Below are 24,541 nucleotides of genomic sequence, written 5' to 3' on the forward strand. Positions count from 1 at the left end.
CTATTGGGGATATATTACTAGTGATCTACCTATTGGGGATATATTACTAGTGATCTACCTATTGGGGATATATTACTAGTGATCTACCTATTGGGGATATATTACTAGTGATCTACCTATTGGGGATATATTACTAGTGATCTACCTATTGGGGATATATTACTAGTGCTTTACCTATTGGGGATATATTACTAGCGCTTTACCTATTGGGGATATATTACTAGCGCTTTACCTATTGGGGATATCCTAGTACCGCAGCTAGCAATTGTAGAGAACACTAAGGTCATATCTTTATATTCCTCCACTTTTAAGATTTGAGTCCTTGTGTCAACTCCCTGCTTCTGATATATATTCATGTGATATCAGTATTAGTCTTCTCCCTGTTGTTTTGAAACATTTAAAAAATGTACCTCTTATTTAACTAGGCAAGTCAGTTAAAATGAAATTCTTATTTACAATGACGGCTTACACTCTGTTGTCTGTTCTGTTGCCCTCTTTGGGTTCACTCAGAAGTCATTCCATTGCCACTGAGGTTTAAATTACAATGGTCTTCTTTATAACCATTTAGCTTGATGTTTACAATGGTTAGCCTGTTAAAGTTGTGCAACAGCTGTTTTCGTATTACCTACTGAATCTGTCAATTCTGTCATGTTTAACCTAGGGAGAGGGCCAGTCTTTCTAGTTCTTCTTAGATTAGGCTTCACTCTCACCTCTATCACTTTTACTGTCGGAAAATATTTTGTTGTGCTATTCAGGTAGTCCAAAAGTGGAATGTTAATGACTCCCTGCAACGACAGTGCTACTAAGCAAGTGCATGTTCATTACAATGCAGAGCTGTAGACCAGTGTTCACTCTAGTTTGAATGGACGACATGGTCTGTGGAAATGACATGATGGAAGGACAACTGAAATGTTAGAGGGAGGGAACGTGTATCAATATGTGTTGAACATGTTAACAGGTGCATTTCTTTATCAGCCATGTCATTGTGTTTGTGCTAGGTGTGGATGAAGGCATGGTGGTCACCCTGAAGTTCTCCAGGAACAGAATGGCAGTGTTCACCTGCTCTATTGCTGTGGAGCTTCCCAACGACGCTGTTATCATTGGCACCAAGGGAATCATCAGGGTAGGTTCTACAAGGGACACACTCCTCCAAAAACACATTTTATACGTTGAATCAATGTCGTATCATAGCTAATTCAAACCACCTACTAATCATAAAAAGTCTAATTATACAGTATGTATTCTAGTGGTGGTGTACACTGTGTGTTAATTCACCTAGGTTCCTGAGCACATGTGGTGTCCTACCTCCCTGGTGGTAAATGGGAAGGAGATTCAATACACTCTGCCTGAGCCCTACCTGCCCCTCAACTTCATCAACAGCACTGGGATGCGCTATGAGGCAGAGGAGGTGCGCCGGTGCCTGCTCAAAGGTACACTGATGAGACCATAGATATAACAGTGTGCGACATGGATTGCCTTTCAACTAGCTCCCCTAAATGTTGAAGCAGTTACAAACCCATGTCTTGTTTACTCCGTGTGAAATCACAACAAGATGGCAGCAAACCATCTGAAATGCCCTCAACATGTCTCTGACATTCAGCTAGCTCAAGACTTCTGTAATGTTTCCTGAGACTACTCCACAGACAAAACAAACCACTGACAAATTCAACAATGGGCCTTTTCATGAAATAATAATACAAATATGTATTTGTGTGGAGAAACAATATTTGTGAGATGATTTGCATCCCGCCCCAACAGATCCAGAGATGACGCAATCTCTATTGCCCTCCACACTGCCCTTTCCCACCTGGACAAAATAAACACTTATGTGAGAATGCTGTTCAATGACTACAGTTCAGAGTTCAACACCATAGTGCCATCCAAGTTCATCACTAAGCTAAGGAGCTAGGGACTATTCACCCCCCTCTGCAACTGGATCCAGGACTTCCTGACGTGCTGCCCCCAGGTGGTAAGGGTAGGCATCCTGTATTCCCTGTTCACCCACGACAGCGTGGCCGCGCACAACTCCAACTCCATCATTAAGTTTGCCATCGACGCGACGGTGGTAGACCTGATCACCGACAACGATGAGCAGTGTGGTGCTAGGACAAACTTTCCCTCAACGTGGGCAAGACAAAGGCGCTTATCTTGGACTACAGGAAACGGGGGTGGTTGAACACACCCCCATTCACATCAATGGAGCGGGAGGAGAGCTTCAGGTTCCCCGTTGTCCAAATCACTAAGGATCTATTATGGTCCAAACACACCACGGCAGTGCCTCTTCCCCCTCAGAAAGCTGAGAAGGTTTGGCATGGGCCCTCAGATCCTGACTAGCTGCATCACTGCTTGGTATGACAACTGCAAAGTACTACAGAGGGTACTGCACATAGAGGTCCTTTGTCCCAAGCACAAGGTGCACTTGTAAAGATCAGCTTCTTGATAGGCCACGCCTGTCAGGTGGATGGATTATCTTGGCAAAGGAGAAATACTCACAGGGATGTAAACATATTTGTGCAGTCTTATTTCAGCTCATGAAACCAATACTTTGTTCAGTAGATTTTCATTTAGCAAATATTTTACTTCAACTGTGCATGGTTGGGAATGGGCTTGAGAAAGTCTACACCGGTTGTAGTCAGTGCATGTGACCAATAACATTTTATTTGATGTGTTCCTCAGAAAACAGTTGTACCTTCAGTGCATATGTCTTCTGATGTAAGCTCTGCCTAATGGCTCCTGGCAACATGTCAGACAATGCGATTCTCTTGTGTCCTGTAGGCCTGAAGGAGAGCCCCAGGATGTCCCAGGCAGACTCTCTGCTACTGGCTGAGGTGATGGATGAGGCACGCAGGCAGGTGGGAGTGGCTTACAGCCAGGACCACCAGTGACCAACAGACCTTTGTTTAATAAAATTATCCACTAAATGGTCTTTGTCATCAAAACACTTAATTGACTTTCCCTAATATCATAGATTCTATGGAATCCTTTAAGACCACATTAAGAAAATGAACTGAGGCACATTTGGAGTGTAAATTCTATGTAGTGTCAACAGTTAGTCAGTGGTGAGTAGCTCCAAGCCAGTCTGAGATGGCACGTACACAAATCTTGTGAACCCAGTTAAGAGTACTGTTATACAAACATGACAAGAACAAGACAGGTGCTCATCTCTTTTAATGATTGAAATCCAGTAGTAAAGGACAACTCATTACACCAGTTAACATTGCGTTACACCCTACCCTCACAATCAAAGAAGCAGTTGGACATTTAGACACATACACACTAGGTCACCGACAGACAGGAGCAAGAGGAAAGAAGAGGTTGGGGGGGGTCCAACTCATTCCTTATCTCCCCCCCACACACAGTGCCCTCTGAAAAACCCTCTAAGTACTGAATTCATACATCATTCATTTGAGAGAACCATGTAGCAGCTTACATACATACATACATACACAGTGGTTCTTAAGTGCCAACTTAGTTATGACCAAAATGTAAGGGCTTTCTAAGAATAATTCAACACAAAAAAAGTAACCTGTCAAACTATTATAGGACTTCTATGGTTAGACAAAATATATAGTATTGGATGCCCAGAATCTAAATCCACCTTTCACAAAAGTCAAGTATAATACAGAATGTAACATTGTCTACAGTAGATTGGGAGTGCAGAGAAAGTATACAGAACACAATGCAAATACAGACAGCACAACAAGGGGCTATGTTTGGGGAAGAGTTTAACGGTGACATGGCCTTAAAGAAGAGCTGTTCGTCGGGTTGACACCATTTTGTTCACGTTATAGGAATTGGAGTGTGTGTTTTTATTTTTGCAAGTTACAGTATAGCAGGCTCTCTTAAGGTGTGCCCCGCATGCCTCTCAAAACAGAGGTGCCTGGGACGCGCAGACCGACAGGCTAGGTTGTAGCTCTTTCAGTCTGGTTTGAATGTAAGAATCATACATGTTTTTGTTTGTGTGAATAACTACAGCTGTTTCTGGTGAGCGCGTACAGATACCCTGGAGACTAGGGGCAAACAGAGCACACCTACGTGAGGGGAACCCTGGGGTGGACTGTAGTGGGGAGATTTCCTATTGGTCGAGTCACCACCACTGGCCTGTTCTTGGAGAGGAAGAAAAGGCCAGGTGTTTGTTGTGGGCTGTACAAGTCTGTCTGAGCCCTGGTGTTGGGACAGGGAGCGGTGAGCAGAGGGACAAGGAGGGCAAGACAGTGGAGGGGTGAGAAGGGCAAAGGAGGGTAGTCATAATTCAAGGAACCACGACCACACGCATGGTGTTGGTATAGCCAGAGCCTGGGCGCCAACCGGTCAGGACGATCACCACATCTCCCTCCTTGATGAACCCTCGCTCCTTGCCTGGAAAATAAAGAGCAAAGTTGTCAACACACCAGGATTTTTGACTTCGATACCAGGTTTAGTATTGCAATACAATGGCAAAAAAAAAAAAAAAAATTATATAAAGATGATCCAAAGTCAAAGAACAGCACTTGATCCAGACAGAAACTAGTCTACTATACTGATCTGGCAAATCTCTGGGCATCTCAAGTTCAAGATTACATTTGGAATGTTTAAAATAAAAAAGTCAATTTATTTGAGACAGTCATGTATGAATCAATTATACAAACAATTTGACTTTGGTGAAAACAATCCAACTACATAAAACATGACAGTAGTCATTTATTTGAATAGTAGGTCTTGATAAACTGTAAATCAAGACGTAGTCTAGGCCAGCTCACTGGGTGCTTTGAGTTGAGCTTCTTCTGGCTGATGACAGTTTGTCACCTACAATCTGCTTCCCTTCAGGACTTATTTTATTGTACTTAGCAACATTTGCATAGAAGTAGTAATCTTTTTAAAAAGGTGCAAGCCGTTTCTAAGAGTCATTCATAAGGCACCTGCAGTCAGTTCGGCGAGGGAGAGACGATTAACCCAGTGAATGTTTTTGGTGACGATCAGATTTGAATTTTAAAAAATAATAATATGCATATGATCAAACAAAAGTTCTAGCGTAGTGAATTGATTTGAACTTAAGCTGTAAGCTAGCAAGGAAAGTTAGTATTGGAGTGCATCTTCCCTTTCAGGATAATTCGATACATGGGCTCCGATACGTGGTAGTTTGAAACTATTCTGTGTGATTCGGTTTGATTAGAGGAATGAGTCGATGCGGTGATACGACACTAGCATTTGTTGTACACACATTCCTTTTCCATTCCAAATTCAAATCGGATGCCAATGGAGCTCATGAGCTGAACCTGTCAGAGTTGACTCAAATGCATGCAGTGAAAAACTAAGTCTGAAACCAAGAAATTAAACAAAAAAACAGAATTTGGGAGAAGTTTTATAGGCCCCCCATTGAGCGTTTTAATAACCATTATAAACTAGGTGGTTCGAGCCCTGAATGCTGATTGGCTGACAGCCGTATACCAAACCAGTTTATAATAGAAATAAGGCACCTCAGGGGTTTGTGATAAATGGTCAATATACCATGGCTAAGGGCTGTTCTTATGCACGACGCACCGTGGAGTGCCTGGACACAGCCCGTAGCCATAGTATTGGCCATTACCACATCTCCCCGGGCCTTATTGTTTAACTATTTTACCAGGTATATTGACAGAACAGTGCAATATTTTCTCTTGTACACTAATGACATGGAAGAGTTGCAGGGGAGAGAAGTGTGCCTATTTGAAACCTAGGATTGTAGACCTCTGGTTTAGACCGTCTGGAGTGAGCTTTTATTCTGGTGAACACTAAAATACCATAAATATCCAGGAGATCATCTTACAGCTCATGAAATGATCTTTGTAATGGCTGTGGACTCTCACCCATTTCCATGGCGAAGTTGACCCTGAGGTCGACGTCCTCGGCCCAGACGTCGTGGGCAGGCTTGTTGTAGAGGACGGGGAAGATCCCGCGATACAGGTGGGCCTGGCGGGCGGTCTGGCCGTTACGGGTCACAGCAATGATGGGGGCGCGGGGCCTGTACCTGGAGATCAGGTGGGCTGACCTGCACACAGACAACACAGCTCAGACTGTCAGCCAATGACACACCCAAGGCCTACTGCCATTCCAATTTCAGATACTGGCAATATGGCTTGAACAAAGCCTACAGAAATCTATAAAGGGGGTAGATTTCTGAAACTTTTAATTAAAATATATTTTTGAAATATTAGGAAACTAATGATTTGATTAGTAGAGGACCTACTCTATAGTAAAATAAATGTTTGCGTAAACCTAGTGTGCATTGATGTCAAGCCACAGTTAACATTTCATCCTGTTGGTTCTGTTGGGGTTACAAAGACAGTCACTCTAGATTGTTTGACCAAAGTCCGCACATTGAGAGTTAAAAATATTAGGAAAATGTCAAGGTTGAGCAGTCAAAAGGGTCGGTTGATGTGAGGGTGAACACAATTGAATGACTCCTGCAGGGTTTTGTCAATACAGGCACAGAAATCTGTGGTGTTCCCAATAATGTTGAGGACTCTTAAAATGAATAATACACATTTTCTTATTGTATTTATTATCTACAGATCTGTCTCTACAGAGTCGCCTCTGACTGTGCAACCCATAATACTCCCCACCCACCCTTCTACAGCTCACATTACTGTCTCCACCCACACAGAGGGGTGACGTCTATCTGGGACCATGCAACCTTTCCCCACCAATCTAAAGTAGGGGAATAGGATGTTAAGGGTCAGAGTTGCATGTTCTGTAAGTCCCTCTTACCTGCCGCTGCCCGTCCCCCTTACCTGCCCGTCCCCCTTACCTGCCGCTGCCCGTCCCCCTTACCTGCCGCTGCCCGTCCCCCTTACCTGCCGCTGCCCGTCCCCCTTACCTGCCGCTGCCTGTCCCCCTTACCTGCCGGTCTTTGTGAGTACGACGAGGGCACTAGCACAGCACTTGAATGAGGACTCCACTGCGCCACAGGCCACGGCCTCAGAGGGGTCCCGGGTCAGGTGGGTGGTGCGCCGCAGCTCCTCAAACAGCTGTCTGTGAAAGGTGGCTGCCTCAGCCTCCCGAGCAATCTGAGTATGAGGGTGGGCCCGAGGCACGGGGGTTACACTCAGGTCACACCAAGAGGCATGCCTCGCACCTGAGAGGCATGGCAAATGCTTATCCAGTCCTGGTCCAGTTCATTTAAGGAGTTAGGTGGATGTAACAGCTGTCAAGCAGAGGCACTACCAGATATGTCTTATAATGGATTCAACTTTTAGTGGTCTCCAGTTTGTTGTGACCGTAAAGACCTGTAAACGTGTGCCATGCCCTTTCATTCAGTCCCTGTCTCTCCCTACTCTGGCTTCTCACAAACCTCCTGAGTCCCCCTCCCGAACAGCTGTGCTACAGCCACCTGCCTACCTTCCAGAGTTAGTGAGCACAATGAACGCAGAGGACAAGATCTTAAAGGAGGCCTCCACAGCGCCGATGGCGATAGCCTCGGCCGGGTCGGTAGAGTGTGGTGCGGCGCGCCGCAGGTCCTCGAACACTTGCCGATGAAACATGGCTGCCTCTGCCTCGCGAGCGATCTGGCACAGGCGAGGGCAAGATGTAGCAGACGGACAGGAAGAACACCAGACAGATGGATATAAGGAAAGAGTGATAGGAGACGAGATAGAGGGAGGGTAGGAAGTTTAGGTGAAAGGAATAGGATGAGGAGATGGAGAGGAGGTAGGCAGAGAGAAAGGGTAGAAATGTAGGTTTAGTCAGAGTGCAGTTTAGTGAGACAAGAACAAAACATACATGTTAAAACACAGCCAATGGGCCACCGCAGCCAGTGCATTTAGCTATGGTGTCTAACACATCACAGCATTACAAAAACACTAAACGGCTTTTATGATCCTATGCTAATTCTATAGTTAGTATCGGAATATAATTCTACATACCACCCAAACTGACTTTGCTCATTCAAACTAGTTAGCTGTGAAGAGGTTTTATGACATGGGCAGGTAACTATAGCCAACTGGTGTTATAACATGCACGCCTTGCACAGTCACACGAAGAGATAGTCAAACAGGAAATGAGAGGAATAAGAAACATCTTTCAAAGTCTAATAAAAAAACTAAACAGAGGGAAAACATTCAAAGACCGTAAAAGAGAAGCTGTTAAGCGGCAGAGTTAGTCCGAGCGTAACGTCCGCCCTTGTGTAGGACAGTGCCTTCAGTTGACAAACAATGCATTCTTAAGAGGTGAAACCATGTTAAAGCGTGAAGGACTTGGTGCTGCAGGGAACCCATAAGCAGCTGCTCAAGGACTGCTGAGTCACTCCTGCCTGCATCCAGAGAGGAGTGCAGCAGCTGAACTAGAGTCAGCTGTTAAAGGCCTGAGTAGAAGGAAATGAGGGCAGCGTCAGCCACATTCTCCACACATGTCCTACACTCTGTACTATTAAAACCAGGTGAGCAACCATTCTATGGATCATTATGAGTCAATATAATACCGGCTGAATCCAGACTGCTTTTGCTGACCCTGACAAACATCACATGACATAAAACATAAAACAAATAAAAAAGTGGAAATGCATGTTTGACTTCCATCTGCAACATGACTTCCAGTAGCCCTGACCCTGCTGTTGATAGGTCTACACAGTGTAGGTCAGGACTAGTGGTAGTCGAGGGCTGATGAGATCCAGACTGAAGGCTAACTGTAGGGGGCACTGTCTCACCATGTGCTGTGTGCGGACAGCCTCCAGGGGGTAGTCTCCCTTGGCGGTCTCTCCACTCAGCATGATGCAGTCAGCTCCATCCAGCACGGCGTTGGCCACGTCACTGCCCTCAGCACGGGTGGGCCTGGGCTTCTTGATCATGCTCTCCAACATCTGTGGAAAGGACAGGGATTCACAATGTCAGGCTACCAACAGTGTAATAACACGCACAACCTTTCACATCACAACAAACTGTAGCATCCCTGTGGAAATAGAAACGTCTCCAGTTTATATTTATATATTTAAAAAAAAGCTGTCAACACAAGTAAACTGACCTGTGTGGCGCAGGTGATTGGCTTGCCGGCTCTGTTGCAGCGGCCAATCATCATCTTCTGGGCCAGGAACACCTTCTCTGTGGGGATCTCAATTCCCAGGTCACCACGGGCAACCATGATGCCATCACTGGCTTCCATGATTTCATCAAACCTGCACAGGGGACAGGAAACCAGATTCAGATGTAGTATTCGGATTTAACATTCCCATCGAGTTGGTGAATGTGAATTTAGTGCTGAACATAAAGATTTTGGGCACTGGCCAGTCGAGCACAATTTCTAATATCCAAGGGTCCAAAATCAGCTTGTATTTCTGTGCATTTAATGCCATCACACAGACCTGCGCACTCCCTCGTGGTTCTCCAGCTTGCTGATGATCTTGATGTTCTTGCCCTTCTCTCCCAGCACCTTCCTGACAGCGTGCACGTCGGCTGCTTTACGGATGAAAGAGGCAAACACCATGTCCACGCCTTGCTCCACGCCGAAGGTCAGGTCAGAGATGTCCTTGTCAGAGACAGCAGGCAGGTCCACAGCAGCGCCAGGCAGGTTCACACCCTTCTTACTGCCCAGGGTCCCTCCATTCTCAATCTCACACATCAGGTAGTCACCCCCTGGGGACACACATTGGAGAGGAGACACTTTTCTTTATTGCCTGGAGATAACAGTTTAGGAAAGGACCATCTGCCCATTCTTTACTCACCCAAAGGTTCAGTAAGTGAGGAGATTCTAGGGCTCATAGATCCTCAAAGGAATATTCTCTAGTCTATTCAGCTCTTAAGTGGGAGCCAGACATGGACTCACCGATTTCCTTGACCTGGAGGGACACGAGTCCATCGTCGATGTAGATCTTGCTGCCCTGCTCCACCACCCTGGTGATGTTCTTGTAGTCCAGCCACAGATTGTCTTCATCACAGTTCTCCTGGTAGGCATCATCCAGGGTCAACTTGATCATGTTGCCCTTCTTCAGCTCCACCTCAGATGTGCCACTCTGACACACACACAAAGGACCATGGATGAGTCTCAATAGGAACCATGACTATGGGGGTTCAACCACTTAATGGTTCATTGAAGACTTTGAAATTGGTCAAGAAAACTCTCAAGCTTGTAGTAGATATCTTTACCACAAGCCATTCAATATGTCATACAGATATAGGATCTTAATTTGATCACCCAGTTGCAGGAGAACTTTCCTGCAATGCAGGAAATGTAAAACTTGTTGTATATTTGAGGTTTAAAAGGCTTATGAAATTTCAGGCTTGATTTTGCCTTAAGAAAAGAAGGATCAACCCCTATATAAATGCAAAGTAACTATAATCCACATTTCCCGTTGCTGCAGGATTATTTTCCTGCTGTAGCAAACTGGCTCAAATTAAGATCCCACATCTGTACTCAATATTTAGTACAACAAAATGTGTAGTAAACATTTGATAGGGCCTCCAATCAGTTGAGGTGTGCTGGATACATGGTAGTTAAGTGTTGGTTGGTTCTACTCACTCCTTTGATAAGTCCAGTCCTGATCTCAGGTCCCTTGGTGTCCAGAGCGATGGCCACGGGGCGGTAGTGGATGCTGCCTGGCTCAAAGCTCTCACAGGCCTCGCGCACATTCTTAATAGTCTCACAGTGATACTGTGCAACAGAGAATATAATAAGAACAAAAATAAAACATTCTTAAGAAGGAAATCATTTATGAACAGGCTTGTACATTTAACACTAAAGCAACAATGTGTCAGCCAGATATTGACATTTTATTTCAGTGACAATGTGAGAGATGGCACAGGCATGGGAAAACGCATGTCGGAGGGTAGAAACCTAGTGTAGGTGTAATGAGTCACGCAACTGAACATAATCAGCTGACAACATATCAGGGCAGGGCAATAAGAAGATAATGCATAATCTTATAACCAGTGGTATACTTAAGAATACTACTTAAGTTATTTTTGGCAACTTTTACTTTTCTACATTCCAAACAGAAAAATTTACTTTGCATACATTTTCCCTGACACCCAAAAGAACATTACATTTTGACAGTAAAAAAATTGTCCTATTCACACTTATCAAGAGAACATCCCTGGTCATTCCTACCACATCTGATCTGGCAGACTCGCTAAACAAATGCTTTGTTTGTAAATTATTTCTGAGTGTTAGAGTGTGCCCCTGGCTATCCGTCAAAAATAAATAAATAGTGCTGCCTGGTTTGCTTAATATAAAGAATTAGAAATATATACACTTACTTTTGATAAGTAAGTACATTTCAGTAATTACATTTACTTTTGATACTTATTTTTAAAACGAAATACTTTTACTTTAGTAGTATTTTACTTGAGTCATTTTCTAACAAGGTATCTTTACTTTTACTCAAGTATGGCAATTTAGTACTTTTCCCCCACCACTGCTTATAACTACTACAAACAGGGTCATACACGTGAGAGAAATATGACGCAATCCAGGATGTGGTCTAGAGTCTTGACAACCGTTACCAGTAGCGCAAACATCCATCTAGCTACCCTCTGTATAGGTACCACTGAGAACGTTCAAATGGTTTTCAATTAAGGCTAAGATGTTCTGAAGCGCAATAGAAAACTCTCCCCGGATTTCTAGGAAGAGGTCACTTAAACTGCTCATATTTTCAGCTACAACATGCAGTACAGAGTAATTCATTTATGTAAACAGTGAGAGTCAAGAAGGCAAATGCATTTCGCAGAGGTTGACATCTATTGTTGCCCGATTGCCCTGGGCAGGTAAACGGAACAGTAGAGCAGGGGGAAAATCTGTGTGGCTGTAAAATTGATTCTACTGTTCCATTTGTTAATGTTCATTAGCGAATCGCAACAAAAAAATAAACCCAAGGCCAAGCCATTATACAGTTATTTCCCCTACAATGCCGACCGCTCCCTCTAGATCACACACACGCTCCCATTAGGCCTGCAGAAATACTGCCTATAAAACATATCCATCTGATGGGATACACAACTGTAGACAAGCTACATTCCTTTCCCCTGCATGTCTCACCCAATTCTGACCGCGCCCTCTAGATCACACACACACACACACACACACACGCTCCCATTATGCCTGCAGAAATACTGCCTATAAAACATATCTGATGGGATACACAAACTACATGCCAAATCATGAACGCTTTACCACAAATAAATGGTCTGGTGGATGGAAGTTGGCCTGTGTTCCAACCACGTGCTGCATTTTTGTGAATAATTTGTGTGTATTTTCCAGTGCTATTTTGCAAACTGCTAGTGTGCCATTAAGCAATTGGTTACAACCCCCCTGTAAAAAGTCAGTGGCTGGTGATTTTGTTTTTCTTCACCAGCTGAATCACCAAAAAGTTCATTCCATGCCATAAATTGAATTCTTTCACTCCAACGTGGGGGCATGTGCAAAGCCAAATAAAATTGTTAGGGCAAGTAAACATAATCTCCAGGCATGTGAAAACTGCTCCCAACTTGCCAGATGAGCAAGTGCCCATGAAAGCTTAATGTCAACCCCTGATTTATGGCTAGTCCCCATTTCAGATTAGACGACACACTCCGTACAATACCCTTTATCAGTTGTAAACTTGTGTGGTTAACACACAACCTTATTCACAGACAGCATGACCTGGATATGTACAAATAGTTAAATACACTACTACAACCTGCCTGTCACATGTACATCACAACTATACTAATGGTCTTGAGTGGCAGTGCTAGCACTACCCTTGGAGACAGCTGCCCCAATTGGCTCATGCTGCTTCTCCCCATCTGGGTAAAGTAACCTGAGCTTTACCTAAGCACTAAATTGGCAGGTAGTCACATAGGGCTTCATTTCCATTCTCTCCTTCCCAGTTATTCTGCTGTTACTGTATCACCACAAACAGCCATGGCATCAAATTGAGCCAAGTGCACAGTGCCAAACTACACCAAGATAACTACATTCACAGCATATGCCTTAGAGCAGCTAGTCAGACAAAGCCAGGTCATCTGAGAACTGGGTATAGTTTCAGCGAGTGGATGTCATTTCATGAAGATATAAATAAAGATGTGGAAGTGCACTTCCTAACATTTTGATAAGCCTCCATGATACAGTAGAGGGCCAGGAGACAGACAGGACGACAAGGTGAGTGGCTCAGGCCCCCTGTCTGAGAGTAGCAGGTTAAGACAAGATGAAGAGTCTTTGGCCTGCTGAGTGACCTCTACTGAACAGGGAATTGAAGCAGGTGACTGTGACGGAGTGGGAGGGACTCCACCCGTTGCTCCAGGCCTGCACCCTGGGCAGGGTGATAAAACTACAAGATGAAGGCACAGATTAAGTATTTATAGTGGCACAAGCAACCTCAGGTAAGGTTTCCACTGCGGTCTGCCTGCTCCATCGCACAGTTTAGGGCCTACCTTTGATCCTGAGCAGACAACTCCACACCGACTCTACCCTTGAACTGCACACCCTGGTTGGCACAGAGTACATCTCATATTCAAACGACATCTTCTGAAGGTAGCTGATACTTTGCAAAGAAGCATGCCTGACAGACAATGACAACATTGGAGCAGGGGAGGCGGTCAAAATGGCGGCTAGAACAGACGCTTTAGCGAGTTGCGCACCAAACTTCAGAAAGATTGTGGAGAGAAATAAAACGTTGCCAGACATTCCTATTATTGTTTTTACTTGCTCAAGATATAAGAGCTTTCCAGTGAGTGGAATGATAAGTGGATCATTTATTTTGGCATGTCCATGCGAAGCAGTGACAAAAAGAGAAAGGAAGCAGCGAGCTGTTCTATTGCTAAACAAGAGGAACGTTCTTATAGACGACAACTGCCATAACTACGTTTGCCCTATGGATGATTTCACGCATTTGAAGGCTGTTGAAGGTGACGAGTTTCCCTCTATCGGTTACTCCGTGCAAACCTCCACTCTCCTTACTCTGTACATAGTCTATCGGCAAATAGCCCACCCATTTTTACCTACCTCATCCCCATACTGTTTTTATTTATTTACTTTTCTGCTCTTTTGCACACCAATATCTCTACCTGTACATGACCATCTGATCATTTATCACTCGTGTTAATCTGCAATATTGTAATTATTCGCCTACCTCATGCCTTTTGCACACAATGTATATAGACACCCCTTTTTTTTTTACTACTGTGTTATTGACTTGTTAATTGTTTACTCCATGTGTAACTCTGTGTTGTCTGTTCACACTGCTATGCTTTATCTTGGCCAGGTCGCAGTTGCAAATGAGAACTTGTTCTCAACTAGCCTACCTGGTTAAATAAAGGTGAAATAAAAATATATAGTTTTTAAACTCATCAACTCCAGGTCTGATGCCATTGAGAAAAAGGTATTCGCAACCATGGTAATCAAAGGCTGGAAAAAGATTGGAGTTTGCATGTGAAAATGAGTAGCTAAAGTGGAAAAGCGTGTGGAAAAAGGTGGAACAGAATAACAATGTCTACCATAGACATCTCACTAATCTGGAACAATACACAAGAAGATGAATCCTGAGACTCTACGGCATGCCCGAGGTGGAGAATGAGGATGTGCGAGGCAAGGCTATCCACATCTGCCAAGAAGTAACGCCTGCAGAGAAGACAAGCAATGTTGTGCATCGCCAAGAACAAAAAGCAAAACGTATCATCCTCTTCACTGCCAGATTCTACAGTGATGCTGTCTTGGAAGCGGTTCGGAAGAACGTGTTCCTTCAGAGCCACGGTCTGCGTGTCGCCAAGCATCTCAACCCGGAGGACATAGAAACGAAGAACAAGTTGTGGCCAACGATCAAGAAAGCATGAAATGCTGCCTACTACGGAGAACGAGGTTTCACCAACAGTTTGGAAATCCATATTCCTCCCTAGAACTTCACCAGCAGGAACAAATTGATGTGTCACCCATGGTATTCTCACTGTCCTTGCACCGACTACCTAACAAGCCTCGGGTGACAGTTTCTCAGCACGACTCAGGTACCTCAATCATTTATTAGTTTTTTTTCTCTCTTGTATGACCAGATGGCGGCCCATTTTGTTTGCAAACTCACGAAGACTGAAAGTTGTATTAATTTCTCTGCATACAGTAACTGAGGCATACAGATCTATGACTTATTTCACACTGTTATTGTTCTATGTAGCTATTAATACTTCTTTCTAAGTGAGAACGGTCTTAATGTACACACACTACCAGTCAAAAGTTGACACCTAATCATTCAAGGGTTCTTTATTTTTACTAATTTTCTACATTATAGAATAATAGTGAGGACATCAAAACTATGAAAATAACACATAAGGAATCATGAAGTAACCAAAAGAAGTGTTGAACAAATCAAAATATATATTTTATATTCTTCAAAGTAGCCACCCTTTGCCTTGATGACAGCTTTGCACTCATATTAGAGCAGCATATGTTAGTATAGAGATAGCTTTACAGTAAAATAAGCAAAGAGAAACCAGATGCTTTTCTCATTTCTGTGGAGAACTCGTACCCATTACATTAGGAAAGAAACTTATAATGAACACGTACGAGTACGGTGGGCTGAATTTACTGGACTTCATTTAAATAATACTTAAGATCAATTGGATAAATCAATTCCTAAGAACTTTATTCCTCATCATGTCTTCTCTACTTTTGGTGACTTTCACTTCATGTTGGTTTGTAATTATAATATTGACAGACTTCCAGTGAAACTCTGCTTTTCGTCGGCAGGTTCTCGTCAATTTCTCCACTCATTATATATGGAATAAATCGGGACATAGTATAAAATAACTTAAATTGTTTTTTAGAATATTGGTTTCTGAAATATCCTATCGGTGAGCCAACTTGTAAATGCAGTGGGTAATTCTTATCAATTTAAGATCCCTGTAACACCTCATGATTTTGCAATTCTTTTAGATGTCATTCCCTCAGGTGTTGCGTTATTATTCAGAAACGTGTGAAGACCTGACTCTCAGAACATACCTACTTATTAACCCTGTTGACTCATCAGTAACAAAGATTTCTCTTCTTACTAACTAAATTAAGGAAGTTCCTGCCAACCACCATACAAAGAAGTTTAAGAAAAACACTAATTCACATTGTACCTTTTGTAATGACCACCCAGAAACGGTGTTGCATTTTTTTGGCATTGTATTCATGGAATCAGTAGCTTTATAATTGAACACGTTTATGAGGATTTTACACTATTATGGAGAGATGTACTGCTTGGATTCTTTAACTACGATATAAATAAGTTGAAACAATTATGTAATTAATTTCATAATTTTGGAGGCCAAATTTCATATTCAAAATCTCAATTTACAAACACATTTCTTACAAAAATAAATGTAACTATATTAAGACATTTAAATAATCTACCAACAAAAAAGCTGTTAGAATAAGTGTTTATGTCCCTTAAGGTCCTTGTGTAATGTGATATTGCAACCCCCTAGCCCAATTGTCCTTTGTAGGTGTATATGACACACACACACACACTTGTGTTCCCCCATGTACTTTTGTATTGATGTTTAGTTTAAAAAAAAAAAAAAATGTCCTTGACCTAATCATCAAAACAGCCTGTGTGGGTTTGTGCTATTCAGTAGAACTGGGAATTGCCAGGGACATCGCGACACGATATCACAATACTTTGGTGTTGATATGATATGTATGGCGATTCGATACTGTGATTTTAGGTCTGGATCCAGTCTGCGTAGAAGTGTGTGATCATCCTCCACTGCAAAGGTCTAGGTGTCTAGACATGCTAGGGAACCCACCTCGTGAGATCCATGGGAGAAGTTCATCAAAGGTCTAGGTGTCTAGACATGCTAGGGAACCCACCTCGTGAGATCCATGGGAGAAGTTCATCAAAGGTCTAGGTGTCTAGACATGCTAGGGAACCCACCTCGTGAGATCCATGGGAGAAGTTCATGCGAGCGATGTTCATCCCAGACTTGATCATCTCCTTCAGCATGTCCACAGAGCGGGAGGCTGGCCCTGTTACGACAGAGGTGGGTTGAAACATCAGCACACACACACACACGTGTGATGTCATACAGTATGTATTTCACAGCATCATCCTATAGTAGAGGGCCTTTAAAAATACAGATGTAAAAATATTATAGGCCTACAGACATTTGAACACTAACATCCATTGTGTTAGGCGATATTCCGTGACACCTACTGTTGTGCAGCACGTGCCAGGTGATCTAGTTACAGTATGGAATTCACAACTAAATGTTTGCCATCTAGATACCGTATAACAATTAAGTTAATTGTCTAAAAATGTCCTAAATGCTCTCAAGTTGTGCATTTGGTTTACTAATTTAGTAGCTAGTTAGCCATCTAGCTAAAGCTGAAGATGGGATGTCAGTCCTCCAAATAGTTTAGGTCAGAGACATTGACAATACGTTTGTTAGCATTTTCTATGGGATTTTACATGTACCTGTTAGCATTGCTAACCTTCGGATTACAGAGGCTCAATGGAGTTTGAAAATAGCAGCCCTTGTGTTCAGTGCCGGTATTACCGAATATCCCAGGATGGCACAAGGTCGGTATGAAGGTATGACAATCTAGATACCGCCCAAGCCTAGTGTGTGAGAGCGTGGCCACTGACCAATAGTGCAGATGATGCCAGTGTTGCGGGCGGTGGTGGGCTCAGAGTCTATGTCCAGCAGGCACATGTGCTCCAGGAAGGTGTCGGCCATGGCAGCGCCGAGCTGCTGCGTCTGGACGAAGGCAGAGCCCATGTCTTGAGACTTTGAACCGGGCATGATGGCAGAATTTGAAGTCCTGGAGGAGGAAAGAGAGAGATGAGGTGATATGAAGGGCGTACTAAGACAGTACTAAGACAGTAAGGTGCTAATGGTTCAATTCAGTGTCTCCAATCTCAGGCATTATCAGGTCATGGATTGGACTGCCACATTAAACACACATGACCACACTGGTTCATGAAACCAACTTCAGAGCCACCAGTCTAGGAATTAGCACACAACAGCTTATTGAGGCACGGTGTGTGGCTTTGAATCAATTGACATCTGTGCAAATAACTGTTTGTTTGTGGAATGAGGAACCTATTCAAAAGAGGACCACATCTGAAAAAACAGGAAGTGTGATTGAAGCCCTTGCCTGCTGGTTCTCATGCTGCACAATAGACAAAGACATGGGCCTAGATACGATTGATCTATAACATAGCCTGGGCTACAGAAACATGTCGAGGTTATTCCTAGCCAGTAACATTCTTTCATTGAGGAGCACATTGAGCTGTTTGCACATTATACATTGGGTTCTCCCCCTCCTCCCCTCGTCTGAGTCACCCATGGCAACCGCAGCCCTGACTGGCAGTGGTTTCATTATTTCCTCCTAGCCCGGGACAGATCACTTTCAACATGGCTCAATACAGAGCTGTTGAAAACAAGCGGATATTTCGATGAGGACTGCATCAAACCCAATATGAAGTAACCTAGCACCGTAAAGTTATTTTGCTCAAGACTCTTCCCTTTTCTAGTGTGCATCTTGACAGTATTACACAACAGGCTCTTTGTACAGGTACTATATGTCAGGCCAAATTCTCAGTGGCTTTAGGGCAGGCAAAAAAATAAATAAAAAGTCAATATGGTAGCTCTGTGCAAGGTGGAGCATCTCTCTGAGAGTGTAGAGTCCCGAGTCAACTCTGCTTCAGGGGCTGTTGCCATGGTTACATAACCAAGGAATGTGGCAATAGATGTCATACCTGCAGTCTGTGGTATGTAGGCTGAGGGGGATCACTGGAGGGCTGCCCTAGACAAGTCAGGGTTACCAACCTGGACTAGCCTAAACACTAACCAGTGGAGAGTTTAATTTAACCCAGTCTAAATTATACAGTGACAATCACATGAACAGAGAACACGCTCACTGATTGCTTCAAGGTGGAGCTTCTAGGAAATACTAAGCTTTCTAATAGGTTACATCTGTTAGTCTACCTTGTTATAGTGAACAGTTTCACTAGTCTGGCAGACCTCTAAGACACTACTTAAAAACAGATGAGAATCTGCAGAATGCATAGGGACAGAGAGAGCATGTCATCCTCCTCAGTAGCCCCATTTACTGCAAAGCACAATCGTATCACATACCTCCCCTCAAAATTACCAGGCTAGTTTGAATTAGCCAAGGCTAAATTTGTTTGGCTAATGTTGTATTCTGCATCCCAAAACCATGAGAAAACAAATGATCCGTCATGGAGATATAAGCTCTGAAGGAAAAATACTGGAGTTCTGGTACAGGTACAGCCTGCAAAAGTGATATTGTCAAAAATAATATCCCGATATGCAACCCCCCCACACACACACTATTATTTAGGGCAGGCTACCCTCTAGAACCAGGCCTACACTCAGCTCATCTCTTTCAGTGTGTAAATGAATCGGGACAGGGCACTGCCAAACAGCAGCATTAAAACCCAATGGGCAGCAACTCAGTGACATCGGAGCCTCAAAGGCAGCAGCCCAGTGTTGTACGTGAGCACGGTCACATCATGCTCACTCCAGACTCCCAACTGCATACACAGCATGAGACAGCAGGGGCAGCCCCCAGACAGAGTAGAGCACAGTGTAGACTGCAGAGAGAGAAACAGAAATCATACAATGCCTTGTCTCAAATGAGGCCTAGATCCTTATCCCTGGAACACACTGTTTACAGCAAACTGGGGGTGAGACATGGGATGGGCTCTGACATCCATTGTCAACACAAAGGCTGGTAAGGTAGCCAACAACAACTGACAATCTCAAGAGGTTGACAATGACATCTCAAGATCAACATTTGCAAATGAAATATGCACATTGAAATCAGGGCCATTGGCTACATAAAATGCACATAGTGTAAATTGTATAATGCAATTGCTGTTCATATGATCATTATGGCTTTACTCCTTCCTTCAAATGAACAGGGACATGTTTGGAATTATCCTACAGCCCGAGGGAGTTCTGACTAGAGGTCTCCCGATTAATCGGAATGCCCGATTAAGTTCTCATAACAATCGGAAATCTGTATTTTTGGGCGCCGATTTCAGATTTATTTTTATACCTTTATTTAACTAGGCAAGTCAGTTAAGAACACATTCTTATTTTCAATGACTGCCTAGGAACGGTGGGTTAACTGCCTTGTTCAGGGGCAGAAGGACAGATTTTCACCTTGTCAGCTCAGGGGATCTTGCAACCGTACAGTTAACTAGTCCAACGCTCTAACCATTGCACTCCACGAGGAGCCTGCCTGTTACGCGAATGGAGTAGAAGCCAAGGTAAGTTGCTAGCTAGCAATAAACTTATCTTATAAAAAAAACAATCATAATCACTAGTCATAACGACTAATCCAGGTTAGCAGGCAATATTAACCAGGTGAAATTGTCATTTCTCTTGCGTTCATTGCACGCAGTCAGGGTATATGCAACAGTTTGGGCTGCCTGGCTCATTGCGAAACAATTTGCCAGAATTTTACGTAATTATGACATAACATTGAAGGTTGTGCAATGTAACAAGAATATTTAGACTTGGGGATGCCACCAGTTAGATAAAATACCAAACGGTTCCGTATTTCACTGAAACAAACGTTTTGTTTTCGAAATGATAGTTTCCGGATTCCACCATATTAATGACCAAAGGCTTGTTCGTATTTCTGTGTTATAAGTCTGATTTGTTAGAGCAGTCTGACTGAGCAGCAGCAGGCCCGTAATCATTCATTCAAACAGCACTTTTGTGCGTTTTGCCAGCAGCTCTTCGCAAGCACAGCGCTGTTTATGACTTGAAGCCTAATGGCTGGTGTAACCAAAGTGAAATGGCTAGCTAGTTAGCTGGGTGTGCGCTAATACCATTTCAAACATCACTCGCTTTTAGATTTGGAGTAGTTTGCCGCAACTTTTGTGGAGCGCTGCTTCGAGTGTAGCTGTTGTCGATGTGTTCCTGGTTCGAGCCCAGGTAGGGGCGAGGAGAGGGACGGAAGCTATACTGTTACACTGGCAATACTAGTGCCTATAAGAACATCCAATAGTCAAAGATATATGAAATACAAATGGTATAGAGAGAAATAGTCCTATAAATACTATATTAACTACAACTTAAAACCTCTTACCTTGGAATATTAAAGTCTCATGTTAAAAGGAACCACCAGCTTTCATATGTTCTCATGTTCTGAGCAAGGAACTTAAACGTTAGCTTTTTTACATGGCACATATTACTTTCTTCTCCAACACTTTGTTTTTGCATTATTTAAACCAAATTGAACATGTTTAATGATTTATTTGAGGCTAAATTGATTTATATTAAGTTAAGTGTTCAGTATTGTTGTAATTGTCATTATTACAAATAAAAAATAATAAAATCGGCCGATTAATTGGTATCGGCTTTTTTGGTCCTCCAATAATCGGTATCGGTGTTGAAAAATCATAATCGGTCGACCACTAGTTCTGACATGACCCAGCCTGCTATGCTTTCGCAGGAAACCCTTCCTACCCTGTGACTAACACATAACACACAGCTGGGCTGATGATGGCTTGCCAAAAGATGCTCTACAGTCCAAGGCCATGCCAGGCCAGTCTGATCCACCCTTTATCACCGAGACATCATACATAAGCCTGTGACAAAGATTGTTGCTTTGTTGCTGTCAATCCTCCCCAATCCCTTCCAACACCACCACCTCTCACTAGAACAGAATATGTTCCTCGCACGCCATGCACTTCCTCTGCAGACGTACTGCCCCCTCCCCTCACTTTCACACATGCATGCACATACTGTGCGATGTCTCCACTGCGCATTGGCAGTATAGCCAGAGGTTGCCTTACAGGAGTGACATCACATGACATCCTAGGAGCAGCCATGACAACCCTGACGTAGCCAACAATTCTACACTGGTGACCTCAGAAGCCTAGCTCTCTCCCCCTGTGCTACATTGATTCAGTCTCATCATCCAGCTATGTGGCATTACATACCAGTAAACCTTTCTGTTCCTCCTGGGGACGTACAAGAACGTAGCTGCTACAGACCTCCTGAAGATCCCCAGTCGGTGTGACCCCCGGTCCCCACAGAGCGCAGCAGGAACAGCAGCAGCGCTAACCGGACAAGCAGGAACTCCCGGTAGAGTGACTCGCTTGCCTACACACTGCTCAGGAATAAATACCCTTCTCTTCAGCGAGGCTAACGTGCTGCAGTACACACAGTTCAGGCTGCGTGCCCTGATACTGCGGCTATACATGAGACCTTCAAACCTGCCGTTTACCACAGCCATGTTATGCTGGCAGCACTAGGTCATATTACCCCTAGGGCTCTAAAAATGGTGGATGTGTATTCTAATAATAACACATGGTAAGCCTGTGTAGAAGACAAAACGCTAGCCTGGGATTAGTGCATTTCATGCTGCCATTGGGTGGCAGTAGTCATACATCACTGGGTGGGTGACACATTTGCATTCTGTGCTGCATTGCATTACACAGCAGATAGTATCCATGTTCTGCTGCGCTGCAGCCTAGCGTTACGCAGCACCTGTAGCCACTATGCTAGTCTCACATTGCCAGACATAGCCAAGAGCAGGAGGCAAGTCTACCACTATGTATGGCAGACTGCATGAAAGTGACACTAGCTGCAGCAGGAGTACTGCAGCAAAACAAATTCAGTCAGTGTAGGCCTACACCCCTCAACACTGCAGCAGGTTAAGGACAGTTCAAATAGGAGCCATGGCTACATTTCTTCTTAGTCAACTCTCAATTGCAGTTGAGTAGGAGACCAGGAATATGCTGTGCAGAATAGTGAGTCATATGTGGGGTTTTCAACCTGGGCATTCGGAGTTCTTATTTCACCTCATTGAGAACAAACTTCAGAGGAAGAGGTGCCTAGTCATTCTCCCTGTGCACCGTTAGGGGCTATAGCATGATATTTGAAACTGGAAAGTTACAGCAGGAAATGACTAAAAGTGACACAATACTGGGAGTATTTTAGACATTTACTGTGGGGCCTGCAGCGTACGTGCTTTCAGCCCAGTACTCCGGGTATGCAGATTGCCAGATAGTGCTTCTTTTAGGGGTGTGAAGCCTAGATTATAATGCATACGTCAGTGCCCTATGTTGGGACATACCATAGTATAGCCACTCCTGTCCCCACTGATAACACATGATTCCTAACCTACTGAGAAGTGCTTCTATGCCCTAGCATTCCAAAATAGAAGTCAGCTCCCTCAAGCGACCTGGCTGATGCGGTGTAAAGTATAGGGCCAGGGTGGCTTGTATTTCCTCCTACACTCACACAGGGCTCTGGGCCAAAATAATCTGTTACATAATGGCTGAGCATCTCAGGAACAGTCCTAACCAGACGTAGGAGGAGCACTAAACTTTAATTTGAAGCCTAAATTAGTTCTGAGACTGACTAACCACACACATTTCTGATATGATATTTGCAAATTGTTCAAGTCTAGACAGGTTTCATTCTTTAAAAAAAATTTTTTAACTGAAGGCCTACATGACCATTTGATTTGGGAGGTGGGAGAAATGGAAGAACTGACCAAGTAGGTCAGGGTTTGATGCAGGCTAGCTGATAGAAAGAGTTACAGTATTGATGCATGACTAGTCAATAAACAGGCACTGCAGAAGAGGGGTTCTAGAAGGTTGCACCGACTCCCCCCTCCTCCCAGTGTCAACAAAGCCAATCCATTCAGACATAGTTAGGGCCATATAAAAGTGTGTTTTTGCTGTCTGCTTTCACGGATTTTATAGGGCCCTAGAGTTTGACAGGTCAGCGAGGCCACATTACTGCTTGTTGTAGACTTACTTCCAGCAAAAGAACAACAGACCACTGAATGTCAGTGTGAATAACAGCTTTGTTCAGGGGGCCGGGAGGACAGCACATATCTGAACATTGTTATTAAAAAGCAATCGATTCAGTAAATTGGTAACATGAGAATGGCCAGTCATTAGTTTGCAGTACAATGCATCCACTGATGCGCCACAGGGCACGTCTCCATTTCTGCGTCACATTTTCACGAATTTAAGATATCGCGAAGAGAAACTAGCCAATGGAATTCCAAGTTCATCGGGCAACCACACCCACCAGGCGAGACTAGTAAAATACGAGCGCGTTAGTTTCTCTCCGCTTTAAAAACACATGTTTTAAGACTGATACCATGTTAGTTCATGAGAAATAACTCCACTCATAAAAATAGTTGTTAACCTGTATGAATAGTTAGCTGGAGAAAACTGCGTCACACTGAGTTAGTCACTGACAAACGACACCATTCTTTGTATGACTACAACACCACATGGTTTGTAAATTTAAACGGTTTAAGATGGTTCAAAGTGTAAACTACTGTTACCTCTTACTAGGTAGCTAGACAGTTATCTTTTGGAATCCATCCCTTGCCTGGACTACGCCACTAAAAAAAACAGCTGGCAACACAGAATATGATAACGTCAATTGAATACAATTGTAATTTGATGACAGCAGTACAGTAAAACAAACGTACATCATGTCATTAGCTAGCTACAACTCTTGTGATGATACTCACCTTCTATCGATGAACAACTGCTAGACTGACGTAATTTCTCTTACACCCAGAAGCTCAAGGTGATCTCCTAAACTAAAGCGGAACTATTTTTGTTCGATGCATCACG

At 43.5% G+C, this 24,541-nt stretch overlaps 2 protein-coding genes across 5 annotated transcripts in view; one reads left to right on the forward strand and one right to left on the reverse strand.

Moving 5' to 3' along the window:
- The window catches only part of LOC115112529 (trans-1,2-dihydrobenzene-1,2-diol dehydrogenase-like), a 67,021-nt gene extending 64,096 nt beyond the window's left edge, over positions 1–2,925 (forward strand). Inside the window, exons 5-7 of the mRNA XM_065011932.1 lie at positions 999–1,123; positions 1,280–1,430; positions 2,776–2,925. Coding sequence (XP_064868004.1) covers positions 999–1,123; positions 1,280–1,430; positions 2,776–2,885 — 386 coding nt within the window. The 3' untranslated portion in view covers positions 2,886–2,925. The remainder of the gene's footprint in view (positions 1–998; positions 1,124–1,279; positions 1,431–2,775) is intronic.
- Positions 2,926–3,153: 228 nt separating this feature from the next.
- Positions 3,154–24,541, reverse strand: LOC115119498 (pyruvate kinase PKM-like). 4 transcript variants are annotated; one of them, XM_029648325.2, is made up of 11 exons: positions 24,436–24,541; positions 17,537–17,712; positions 16,826–16,917; positions 10,465–10,596; positions 9,772–9,958; positions 9,311–9,581; positions 8,974–9,124; positions 8,660–8,812; positions 7,357–7,523; positions 5,826–6,007; positions 3,154–4,359 (listed from the first exon to the last, which is right to left on the reverse strand). In XM_029648325.2, the coding sequence occupies exons 2-11, from the start codon at positions 17,691–17,693 to the stop codon at positions 4,253–4,255; spliced, it is 1,599 nt and encodes a 532-aa protein (XP_029504185.1). In that variant the 5' UTR covers positions 17,694–17,712; positions 24,436–24,541; the 3' UTR covers positions 3,154–4,252. The 4 variants fall into 4 exon arrangements, with proteins under 4 accessions (XP_029504185.1, XP_029504186.1, XP_029504184.1 ...); XM_029648326.2 differs by lacking the exon at positions 24,436–24,541 and adding an exon at positions 24,244–24,316; XM_029648324.2 differs by lacking the exons at positions 7,357–7,523; positions 24,436–24,541 and adding exons at positions 6,859–7,025; positions 21,875–22,185.

This window comes from Oncorhynchus nerka, linkage group LG27 (genome assembly GCF_034236695.1).
Source record: "Oncorhynchus nerka isolate Pitt River linkage group LG27, Oner_Uvic_2.0, whole genome shotgun sequence".
NCBI lineage: Eukaryota > Metazoa > Chordata > Actinopteri > Salmoniformes > Salmonidae > Oncorhynchus > Oncorhynchus nerka.